This window comes from Cariama cristata, unplaced genomic scaffold (assembly GCF_000690535.1).
Source record: "Cariama cristata isolate BGI_N322 unplaced genomic scaffold, ASM69053v1 scaffold8623, whole genome shotgun sequence".
NCBI lineage: Eukaryota > Metazoa > Chordata > Aves > Cariamiformes > Cariamidae > Cariama > Cariama cristata.
The window spans coordinates 606-13,377 of NW_009607769.1; the positions used below are offsets into that span (position 1 = coordinate 606).

The following is a 12,772-nucleotide window of genomic DNA, read 5'->3' on the forward strand; positions in this document are numbered from 1 at the left end:
TTTGTAAGGCTCTTGTATTCTCTTGGCACCAAAGTCTTGCACTAAATATTTTTGAGGGAAAAAACCCCTTGTTCTTGAACTACTTGGCTAACTGACAAGAAAGATAAATCAGCAGTGTTCCTTGCCAGGCCAAAGATCAGCTGAGTCTCATTTTGTTTCACCTTTAAAATACTTTTTCTTTGCAGAGCAACAAAACTCTTTAAAATTCAAAGTAGGTACATTTTTCAGCAGTTTATCTAGAATGAACAGCAGGGTACAAGCTTCAGGAAGAAAGTTGCTTTCTCACTTATTTTTAAAAGCTGTTTTTTTCTCCTCTTGAATGCTGTATTCTGCATTAAGTGAAGGATGATGATACCTTTCCTTTTACCGCAAGCACACAAAGGTTGCCATAGCAAACAGGCTCAAGAGGCGGAAGAAATATCAGCAAGAGCTGATGTTCATGTCCACCAGAGCTCTGAACTGAAATTTTCTTTCATCTTTTGCCATTTTCAAGTGTCATCCTGCACACAACAACAAAGTGCTTCATATTGACATAGACTTTCAAATGCAATTAAGAGCCAATTTTCAGAGGCTCAGTTTTACCCAATACCACAATAATTACTTGGTATTTACCAAGAGAATGACTGGCACTTTCACACGCTCATGTTGTCTTTGCTTTGCGCACCCTTATTTGTATCATTATTGTTTCAAGAGCAAGACAAGAAGATCTGCAGCACAAATTACTTCATCGTAAGCAGGAACACAGAGTCCAATTTTGATTCTTGAAACTGACTGGTTTCTGATGAAGATTATGGGCAATCCAGCATTGTCAGCCTGGAAGGGTAATATTTCCTGCTGAAAAAATAATTGCTTGCTTTCACTGGTACAAAATAAATATTGCCGAGACGCATGATGAAAGCTTGATTTCTTGAATATCCCCCCTCTCTAGTAATTGTAATGATAAAGATCCTAACAGAGAAGGAGATGAGTAAAGAGTTATACTGGAAATACACTGGTGTAGGTACAGCTCCGCCTAGGAGAATCACAGCAATTGGGTTAAATTCATACTTGCCTGGGAAGATGTTAGGAGGAATTCATTGGAATATGCTGTAGGCATTTGCAGCTGAGACCAAGGAAAGAAGCCCCCACTTCTAGCATGTAATTCAGATGTATTTTAGAAGCCTATCTTAGGATAAATTGGATTGTGCCCTGGCCCCCAATGACCAGACTCCAGTGTTTATAGAAGGAGAACAGAACAATTATTTAAGATTCAGTCTTTTTCATAGTACAGATCTGTTTTCATTAGGTTAATAGTTGTGACCAGAATGTGCATTTGCAGAAAGACCATGTGCTAGTGGAGCCATGGCTGATGAACAATATAGCTTTATTATGGATGCAAGTTTTCCCATTGATGATATATTCATTATCGTACAAATGCTCTGTTCAGACATTGTAGGCTTTCATTAAGCAGTCAACATCAAAGTTGGGGGGTTTTGTTCTATTTTGGATACTGCAGTGTAGTCTGAAAATTGTATTATCTACTGATAGAACTATTTAGGTTCAAATTTTAAGCAGCTCTTCATTTTATTATAATATTCTGTACTGTGTACTGTGTCCAGTTCTGGGCTCCCCAGTTCAAGAAAGACAAGGAATTACTGGAGAGAGTCCAGCGGAGGGCAACGCAGGTGATGAGGGGACTGGAGCATCTCCCTTATGAGGAAGGGCTGAGGGAACTGGGTCTGTTCAGTCTGGAGAAGACTGAGAACGGATCTCATTAATGCTTATAAATACCTTAAGGGTGGGTGTCAAGAGGATGGGGCCAGACTCTTTTCAGGGGTGCCCAGCAACAGGTTAAGGGGCAACAGGCACAAACCGAAACTCAGGAAGTTCCATCTGAATATGAGGAAAACCTTCTGTACTTTGAGGGTGGCAGAGCACTGGAACAGGCTGCCCAGAGAGGCTGTGGAGTCTCCTCTGGAGATACTCAAAACTCACCTGGATGTGATCCTCTGAAACCTGCTCTAGGTGAACCTGCTTTGGCAGGGGAGTTGGACTAGATGATCTCCAGAGGTCCCTTCCAACCCCAACCATTCTGTCATTCTATGATTCCAAAATTTAATTTTGTTATATAGGAAAACTTCTTAAAATAATTTCAACATCTTTGCAAAGATTGATAGACATTCTACTACACTCTGTTATTTCTACTTATAGAAAATTCCCTCCTATGTTCTTATCCATTGCTTGATCTCTGACACTTCTTTTTTTTTCTGAAAAAAAAAGAAGGCTGTTTTGGAAACCGACTAAAGTAAACAATTGCACATGTATAAAGTGGACTTCATGGAAGCCTTTGTAACCACTCTTCATGATGCTCCTCTCAAAATGCTCAGATATATTTCAAGAAGTTTTTTTCTATTTTCAGCCATGAAACATTGCTGCATGTTGTTGGTAAGTATGAGCTCACTTCACTTCATCAACAAATAAAAGTTTCCGTCCAATTTTTCAACATTATGATTTGAATTTTAAGCCCAAATTGTGCTGTTAAGTTGAACTACTAGCAATTCTTCACAGAGAAGAATGTTTCACAATTCAGCTGCTCTGAAAACAAAACCATTACTTGCATGAATGATCCTACCCACCTATGGACACCTATGGACATTCTCACAGAGCACCAGTCTTTCTGAAAATCTGAAAAGAACCCATGTGGCAGAAAAAAAATTTATCTTTCATTTATTAATGTTTTGGTAAGAAGGTTTTACAAAACCATAAAGTCCACAAACTCATCCTATATTCTTTTTTCATGTCCTCTCTTACCTGAATGACTCCTCCACCTTGGCCATCCTTCCCAGCTAAAAACTCTTCAGGCAAATTAATCATCTTCCCTAACCAATCCAGCATGACAGTCTCCAGCTCTGTGCAAGCTGGACTTGCAGCCTGTGTTGAAAAACAGAACAGAGGGAATAACCTCACTAGACCACAAAGAGAAATAGGATCTACCAGAGCAAGAATAACTCTTTCTCTCTCTCTCTCTGTCTTTTGACTACAGAGGAAGAGACTAGCTGACTAACTTCACCAGTTAAATTAAGGACTCGAAGATCATTTTGTGGATGTTGCTTATACATACTTATTAGAAAAATGTCAAACTGGGCCTCACATAGAACTATGACTATCAAATGTCAAAGCTAGGATTTGCATCTCGCATATTTTTATTTGACATCAAGTACCAAACTCTTTTGAGAAGAGCCCATCTCATATGAATGTCGGGGTTTTTAACACAATTTTCGATTCATCCAGACAATAAAGGAAGTAACAACACCGGTTGATAGGCAACAGTCATACTACTTAATGAATTACCAGCAAGTTTGCACTGTTACCACTAATTCTAGGTGCTGCTGATTTTTCAAGGGCAAAACTTCTAAGAGGAAATAGCCTTTTATTCCTGGAGTCATTTACGATGTCTATGTGAAAACACTTAATTAGTCAAGGAAATTTACCTATAAAAATAGTCCTGTGACTTCACTGCTATTAATCAGTAATTTCATTGAAGAATGTTACTGAAATGCTTAAAATCTTGGGAAGGTGGAGCAGCATTACCACATAGCAGTGCATACCCAAGTAAACTTACCCAAGAGAAGCCCACACATCCTATTCCACCACACAACATATCTGCAAGAAGAGCTGGGAAGGAAGAGGCTGCAGGGAAGTAGGCAAAAAAGTATGGGCTGTGCCAGTGAGTCACCTGTATTAAAGGAAAAACAGGCATTTTTAACTAATGCCGGAAGCAGAGACAAATTGTCACAAAATCAGAAAAATTAGAGGTTCGGTCCAGTTAACAGTTCTCAGCTACCTGTCTGTAACACAGGAACTCATTTTTTAGAAAAGCTTACCTTGTTTTTTCTCAATTTTTTATCTATCTTCAACTCAAATTAGAAATAAATTAGGTCTTGCCCCCACCTCCCAACAGTTCCAAAATCAGAGTTCTCCATTTGTCTGCCTAGAAGACAAGAATTACATGAGCAGTGGCAGCATCAGTTTCTGTGCACTGCACTGTTCTTGAGCCTCTGCTTTCAGGGACTCTCCAGTATTTTTTTCTTTCATCTCTGTCATGCAACTGACTTAGCAAGAGTGTCTTCAGTGCAGCACAGGACCTCAGAACTCTCTTGCGCACACTCTGGAGTTATTTGCTAAAATTCAGGCACGGAATCTAGCCCAACAGCTCCTCACCACAAAATGAAACAATCCATTCCAGTATCCAATACTTTCTGTAGAGAATTAAACTATCATCTCCCTGTAACAAGTTGTGATTTATATACAATTCCACTTTATATGTACTAATATGAGACAACACAGTAACTGCACAAATTGTAGTCAATTGTCTTGCAGTAGCAATATTTAGAATTATCTTATGCAGCATCTAAACAATTTTAAGGATCTGTGAGATACGTGATAGTGCTCCATAACTCCAACTTAGTAAAATTTGAAAACAGGAAAAATACTGTCACACTGCAAGTTCAGTGGAAATAATGTGACATGATATGTTTGGCAAAAACAGCTTTCACATTCAAGATAAAATGCAAATTTTAGAAAAAAGTACTTCTAGAGGATTAGATGGACTATAAGCAAGAATTCAGCAGAATGTGTATAAGATCTTTCTTTGGCTGGAAATCCAGAGGCTGCTGAGTTATTGAAGCCTAGCCTTTTCTTACACCGTTTTGTTCTGTTTTTTTTTAACGCTGGAGTTCTTCTGTTACAATTGGAGGATGGTAAGAGCATACGTTCTTTCTTGCCTGAGCTCAGTGTTTCCTTACTGTTTTGTTCTACATTCCCACCTCTGATGAATTTTACGTTTCACACTCCCCTCTCTCCTAGTCCGTGATAAGGTTTCTGGTTCTGGAGCTAACTCAGGGATCACTGTACCACACTGTTCTGCATGCTGCAAATATCCCTTTATTTCCTCTTCTAACCTTCTTCATGCCAACAACCAGCTCTTCTTTAAGGGGCTTGCTCCATGCTAAGAGGAAGCTGTCTTAACTCTTGTGTACCCAATGAATCAGATATCACTTTCTCTGCTGTAGTAGATCATATATAATATTTCCGACGCTCCTGTCTCTTTCATATGAAAACAGCTCCTATCCACTACAACTTTCCACTATCTAAACTAGCCCTGCACCTGGTACATTCAAGATTTCACTTTTACTGGTCACTAGGTCCAAACCTGCTCAAATCAGGTATCCAAAGACAAGCCACTGCGAACATTTTTAGCTGCATCTCTTACATCTGGTCAGGATCTCTTTCTTTGCTGTAGCAAATTTTTAGAACACTTGTGGCAAACACCTTCCTTCACAAATCAGAAAAAAATGGGATGGGATTTGGTTCTTCACAAGAAAATGACAAACAGATAAAAAAGCACCCAATAAACAGCAGTCCTTGATAGGTCCCACATGCACAGACTTTCACTGACGTCCATAATGAGGCAGGGCTGCCACTGTTCATCTCCCCAGCTCTAATCCTCTGTGATCTGTAAGACTTGTGACATTCATCTTGGGTTAATCAAGTTAAACTGCCTACTTGCTGGGAGCCATTTGTTTGATGAAACACAGCAGATTCCAGTTGCACCACTCATACAAAGCAAAAAAGCCAAAATCCCTAGGGCAAGTGCAGCTGCTGTTCTTCCTCCTGCCTCCCCTTCCCCCTTCTCTTGAAGCAGCTGTAAAATTCATTTCTTTTGCCATGTTGGAAGAGACACACTTAGTCAGATATTGCAAAGAGCATGACATAATTGATGCTTGTTTTTTCAGCCTTCTGCTGATAAACAGTGATACACAAGTGTCTTCGGTTCAGTAATTACCCCTCTAATGCTTCTCAGAGACATTTTATTTCCTAGATTTTTTCTAAGGATGTATTTCTGTGGCTTGCTTAGTCTAAGAAAGAGTATTCCTTTACCACACACTAAGCACAGGTACTCCAGCTGAAAGTTCATAGATTAATGGATCCAATGTGAGGAAAACTAGCATTTTCAGTACTGCTATTTGCAGTTACCGCTAAACTTGATCATTTTGGGCTCTAAAAAAGGAGGAGATATATTTCAAGAGAACAAAGAAAGTCTGAGAGAGAAAGGTGACTCCCACTGATATTTTTATATGCAGATCCTTTCCACCTTGGCTTCCTGCTGTGGAGATCAGAGTTCAGCAGTTGTTCCCTCAGTCCCTGTGTTAATATTAGGAACTTAACACCATTATGGTCATTATCATTTAGTGGACATAAAGAAGTTTTACCACTCAAGAATGCTTGTGCTCCTATAGGGTGAAGACAGCAATGGATACTGCATTATTGCTTTACACAATTAATTGATCTTTGCTTCTCTGAAGGAACACCATTTTCACATTTTCAGTCATCCAATAAGTAGCAAATTTCTGAACACAACTAACATAGTAAAGATGTCAACGTGAAGGAAACAAGATTATGAGCCACAGATAGCTTATGGGCAAAACAACGTTTTATGACCTCTGTCATATTACTTATTCTCTCTGAAGAAGCCCAGTTCCTCATTTATAAAACGGAGATAAGACATTCCCTGGTGAAACACTGGAAAAGCACTATAGCTGAAAAACAGTAGATGTACTTGTAAATGTTAGTCTTGTCAGGAAAAAGATGGGAAGAAGATTAAGGGAAAATATAATGGGGGTAGATTGTCTCTATAGCCAATTTTAAAAGTCCCCAAAACCAATTATAAATAATTTTAAAGATTTCTCAACCAAATATGAACAAGTCTTCTTATACTCCCTGCATCCATGTGGTTGTACAGCACCACCGTTTTCACACTTCAGCTTCTGTGAGCACACCTAACAGAGGCAGCCAAGAGATGCAGCACTATGAGCAGAAGAGGTCCAGAACCCTGCTAAGGTTAGCATACACGGGCTCTGCACTGGTGGTGACGCTCCACAGGGCACAGTCCCCAGCAGCAACTGGAACAACTACCATGTCACAGGTCTCAACCCAGACTAAGCTCACAAGGGAGTATGCAGCTCTGCAGGCCTGGGACTGCAGGGATGATGGGGCTTCTTGCCAGGGCTGGGGCACTGAGAGATGGTCTTTTAGCCTGCAGGAGGTATGCACTGGTGTAGGGTCTGTGTTTTACACAGCATGAAGAGGTCAGCAGATTGTGCAGTATCAGAGATGACAAAAAGGAGACCGAGTGGATCTTCCCCGAGATATAACACAAGGTATCCAAGATACAAGAACCTGAACCCCCAAACGTACCAAAGGAGGGGCAGTCACAGCCTCTGCTTATTGAGTTGGGAAATGGAGTCCCACAATGGTGACGGGAAGAAGCTTGCAACTACTGGCACTAGAGGGAAGGCTTCTGTTCCACCTGCAGACCTGCAACTACAGAATAGGTTCAGTGCCCTCGTTGCAGATGGGCTGGGAGTCCTGCTGTGTCTGGTGAAGCACCCAAGCAAGCTGAGTGTTGACCTTGGTGTTGACAACAGCGATTTGGGTTTTAAGACCAGTAAGACCCTCTTTGAGGATGAACTCCTAGGAAGGATCCACCTGAACAACTGGGGCAAAAATATCTTTGCAGACAGGCTGGAAAGCTTTAAATTAAGAACGATGGGGGAAGGAGATCAAAATCCACAATCAAGGGAGGAAAGTGGACTGAGTTGGTAAGCAAAGGATGAAGTGGTCCTTTATGCAAGAGAGTAGCAGGAATGCATGGGGCTCTGCCTAGGCACGGACATTGAGCCAGTCAAGAGCTTATGGGTCAGGACTGGTGGAGATTTCAAGATGAGCAACATTCGGGTGAGTGTCTGCTACAGACCACCCCATCAGGAAGAATTACATGAGTACAGCATTCAGACAGTTGGAAGAAACCTCATGTTCACAGGTCATAGTCCTCACAAGGGACTCCAACCAAGCTGATATCTGCTGCACAGACAACACAGCAGGGCACAACCAGTACAGGAGGTTTCTGGAGTGCATTGGTGATAATTTCCTAACACAAGAAACGGTGGAGGAACTGATGAGGAGAGACACACTGTGAGACTGCATACTTACAAACAAGAAAGAACTGGTCAGGGATGTGAAAGTCAGAGTGCCTTGACTGCAGTGACTATGAGATGGTGGAGCTCAGGATCATGAGAGCAGGAAGAAAGGCACAAAGCAGATCATAACCCTGGGCTTCAGGAGAGCAGACTTTGGCCTGTTATGGGACCTGTTTGGAAGAATCCCATGGGAGACAGACATGGAGAGAAGAGTGGTCCAGGAGAGCTGGTTGATTTTCAAGGATCACCACCTCGAAGTTCAAAAATTATTCACCCCACATGCAGGAAGTCAAGTGAGAGTGGCAGGAAGCCTTCACAAATGCACAATTAGCTTCCGACAATGCTCAAATGTAAAAAGGAAGCATATAAGAGAAGCCAGGAGGGTCAGGTGACCCATGAGAGGAGGGGTATTAAGACATTGTCTGAGTACGTCCCCTGAGGGACAGGGTTAGGAAAGCCAAAGCCATCTAGAGTTGAATCTGGTGAGGGATGTGCAGGGCAACAAGAAAGGCTTCTGCAGGTTCATCAGCATTAAAAGGAAATTAGGGAAAATGTAGGTCTGCTGCCGAATGGGGTTGGGGACTTGGGGACAAAGAACAGGGAAAAAGCTGAGGCGCTCAATGCCTTTTTCACCTCAGGCTTTACTGGTAAATTTGCCTTCAGGAATCCCAGGCTCCTGAGACACATGGGAAGAGCTTTGAGCAAGGAAGACCTCACTTGGAGGAGGATCAGGTTAGGAAACATTTTAATAAACTGGGCATACATGAGTCCATGGAGCCTAATGGGATGTGCTCACAAGTGCTGCAGGAGCTAGACAATGTCATTGAGACCACTCTCAAACATCTTTGAAAGGTTATGGCAACTGGGGAATATTTCTGAGGGCTGGAAAATAATGTCATTGAGACCACTCTCAAATATCTTTGAAAGGTTATGGGAACTGGGGAATATTTCTGAGGGCTGGAAAAAAGCAAATGTCACTCCTATCTTCAAGAAGAGCTAGAAGGAGGACTGAGAAACTACAGGCCTCACCTTGATCCCAGGGAAGATGACGGAACCTTGAAGCTATTTCCAAACATATTAAGGACAAGAAGGTGATTTGGGCTAGGCAGCAAAGATTTATGAAGGGGAAATCATGCCTAAGCAACCTGATAGCCTTCTACAAGATGACTGGTTTGGTGGACAAGGGGAGGGCACAGAACGTCATTAAGACTTTCAGTACTGTCTCCCATAACATCTTTACTGACACACTGATGAAATATGGACTAGATAAGTGGACACTGAAGTGAACTGAAAACTGGTTAAACTGCCAGACTCATAGGGCTGTGATCAGTGGCATGAAGTCCAGCTGGAGGCTAGTGGTGTACCCCAGGAATTGATACCATGGCCAGTGCTGTTTAACATCTTCATTAATGACCTAGATGATGGGACAGAGTGCACCCTCAGCAGTTTTGCAGATGATATAAAACTGGGAGGAGTGTTTGTTGATATGCTGTATGGTCATGCTGCAGTTCAAAGGGACCTGAACAGGCTGCAGAAATGAGCCAAAAGGAATCTCATGAAGTTCAACAAAGAAATGCAAAATCCTGTACCTGAGGAGGAATAATCCCCTGCACCAGTACAGGCCAGAGATCAACTGGTTGGAAAGCAGTTCTGCAGAAATGGAGCTGGGGGTCCTGGTGGACAAGCTGAACACAAGCCAGCAATGTGCCCTTGCAGCAAACAAGGCCAACAGCATCCTGGGCCACATTAGGAAAACTGTTGCCAGCAGGCCAAAAGAGGTGATCCCTCCCTTCTACTCAGTACTGGGACGCCTCACCTGGAACGCTGTGTCCAGTTCTGGGTTCTCCAGTACACAAAAGACAAGGATATACTAGAGTGATTCCAGTGAAGGGTCATGGAGATAAAATTAATTGGAGCATCTGTCATATGACAAGAAGCTTAGAGAGCCAGGATTGTTCAGCCTGCAGAAAGCTCAGGGGGTATCTTGTTAATGTGCATAAACACCTCATGGGAGGGTGTAAAGAAGATGAAGCCAGATTCTTCTCAGTGGTATCCAGTGACAAGACAAGAAGAAATGTGTACAAATTGAATTACAAAAAATTCCACTTAAACATAAGAAGCAGTTTTTTTACTGTGAGGGTGGTTGACCTTTGGAACAGGACAATAGAGAGATTATGAAGATTTCATCCTTGGAGATATTCAAGACCCAATTGGACGTGGTCCTGAGCAACCTGCTCTAACTGCCTGGAGCAGTCGGGGTGGACTAAATGATCTCTAGAGTTGCCATCCAACCTCTGCTATACTGTGCCTTTGTGATTCTGTGCTCATGTGAGTCTTCAGTATTTAGTATAAACAACACAGGCAGAATCAGAGTTACTATAAGAACTGGGATTTATGTACTTGTGCTCTTTATGTCATAAAAACTAACATTTCACATCAGAGTAAAGTTTTGGATAGAACATTTCTTCTTCAGAATGTTTCACTTTGTAAAAGTAAATTTATTTGTAGGGCATGTAAATATCAAGAAAAAATCAATTTAGTTAAGAGGGAACAAGACATGTTGATGACATAATTGGAATTCAATGTCTCACTTTCTATTCTCAAATGATTCATCTCTTATTTTTTAATTTGTTATTATTTTCTTGAATGTTCCCGAATGTTCAAAGCAAAGTGTTTTCTGTTCTACTTCATAGACAAAAAAATTGGTTACTGTTTTCCTTCAATGAAAAAAGAAAAGGCAATTGTATCTATGAGCAGCAATGAAAGTATTCGCATGTGTTGAACGTAATGTTCTTATCTACTCTGCTGTGATTTAATTCTGTTGGATTGAAGACTTCATACACAAATCTTTGAGAAGAGTGCAGAGATTTCCATTGACTTCAGTGGAGCTTTTGTCTGTGAAAGGACAGCAGGGCTGGCTCCAAGGGAAACAAGATAAAGTCATATTGAATATCAAATATTTACATTGGTCAATGAAAAGGAATTGGTATTATAGTACACTGACTAAACACATTTGCAGAGCAGTGGTTCCATGTCCAGTCACATAGCAATCATATCACCTAGCCACATCCAGAGAAATAACCCGAACTGGTTATTGCAGAGATCCAAAGGAGAGATTCCTCATTAACATTTACTAATAATCCAGTCCTCTTCAAGCTACTTAGAGGCCTTAGGAGACAAGCATATATTTAAAATAAAAAAGGTATACCATGCGTGGAAAACCAAGAAAGATTCAGAACTGGACAAATGCCAGATGCTTTTTCTGCATTATCTGTCCAACACTGATCTATTCAAGGACTAATATGTAGGTAGTGGCCATCTGCCTTAAAAGGTATTAGAAGCAGTTGACATTTAAGAGAGTAAGTCAACAGAACAAGTATTGGGCAGAATCCTTTCTAGTCAACTCTGTAATAAAAAGCAGTCTCCTAAGAGAATTTTAACATTTAAAGATCAGCTTGAAAGAACACTTTAAGCACAGCAGACTAATAAAAATCCCATTTTATAGAATATTTACTGTGCTTTGCAGGTAGCAAAAATATCACATGAAATTGAAAGTTAGGAAGCTTTGCTTTAACCAGTTCAAGGGAGGAAAGGGGATTATTTCCAAAAGCAAGCCTCACAAGAAGCAAAAGAATGATTTGATTATTTCTAGCAAGAACAGAAAACATTAGTTGTGTAAAGTGTTAGATCATATTTAACTATACATATAAAGCCTTCTAAAAGCTAATTGGTGGGGGTACTTATGTTCATAAGGTCTAGCTGCACAGCCTTCAATCCACATTTTTCTTAAAGTCTTTGAAAACCGAAATGCAATATTGAACATTATACTACAGATCCATTTTTCTTACCCCTGGCATAATGATCTTCTCAATGTCTTTAAAGACATCCTCAAAGCTCTCAGGATCCTGGGGTGCACAGTCCGCGATGAGGGGCCTTAGATATCCTGGTTCCACATCTGGGAAGACCTGTCTTTTATCTATCTTCTCCAGGTAATCCGCAATATAGTCCACCATCTCCTTCCCTCTCTTGCGGAACTCTGCAGCATCCATGGGTATCAGAGTTTAGGACTTATTATCAGAAAAACCCTAAAAAAAAAAAAAAAAAGTCACTTCTGAAAGAAAATTCTACCAGTTTTAAACCTGTTATTCAGATGATATATAAGATGACTCTCATGGCCTTTTTGAAAAGACCATACGCTTTTATTTCTGCATATTAGGCCAATGCCCATTCAGCGTTGCATTCTGCTCCACTCCAGTATTAGCTGGACATTGCATAGAAGTAAATCATGCTGTTAAATCTTTGATGCCTAGGTCATGATGTAGATTAGCTTAATACAGACAGGCTGTATCTTTAGTACAGAAGAGAAGTAGAAGCACGTTGATGAAGGTTCAGAAATCACAGATTTAATCGCTACTGCTGCTGGTTGACAGAAAGATGTGGCACTGTTATGTGGCACATAATCAACTTCCTCCTGCCTTATAAAGAAGAGGTCTAAGAAAATAGCATGCTGTGTGTCTCTTTTATAATGTATAATATCAAGCTATAATAATGATAGTTATCACAGTAATCCACTGTGCTGCCCTGTCATTTTATTTACTTCTTGCGTCCTGTCTTGCCTAAGATCTAGCTTCTTTACTCTTTCACTGTAAATGCACATGCTATGCCATTTACAAAACCTTGTTTCTCACTGAGGTTTCAATTAGAATTCACTTAAGAGTTGATGTGTACTATATTTTGCAGGAGGATGGGAGAAA

General features: G+C 40.8%; 1 protein-coding gene across 1 annotated transcript; it reads right to left on the minus strand.

Annotated features, from left to right (window-relative positions):
- Positions 1–2,790: 2,790 nt before the first annotated feature.
- LOC104159058 (aromatic-L-amino-acid decarboxylase-like) lies at positions 2,791–12,067 on the minus strand (the record flags this gene model as incomplete). Its single annotated transcript, XM_009696866.1, has 3 exons — positions 11,867–12,067; positions 3,602–3,715; positions 2,791–2,910 (listed from the first exon to the last, which is right to left on the minus strand). Coding segments are annotated over exons 1-3 (435 nt in total), but the record flags the coding sequence as incomplete, so codon positions are not given.
- Between the last annotated feature and the right edge of the window lie 705 nt (positions 12,068–12,772).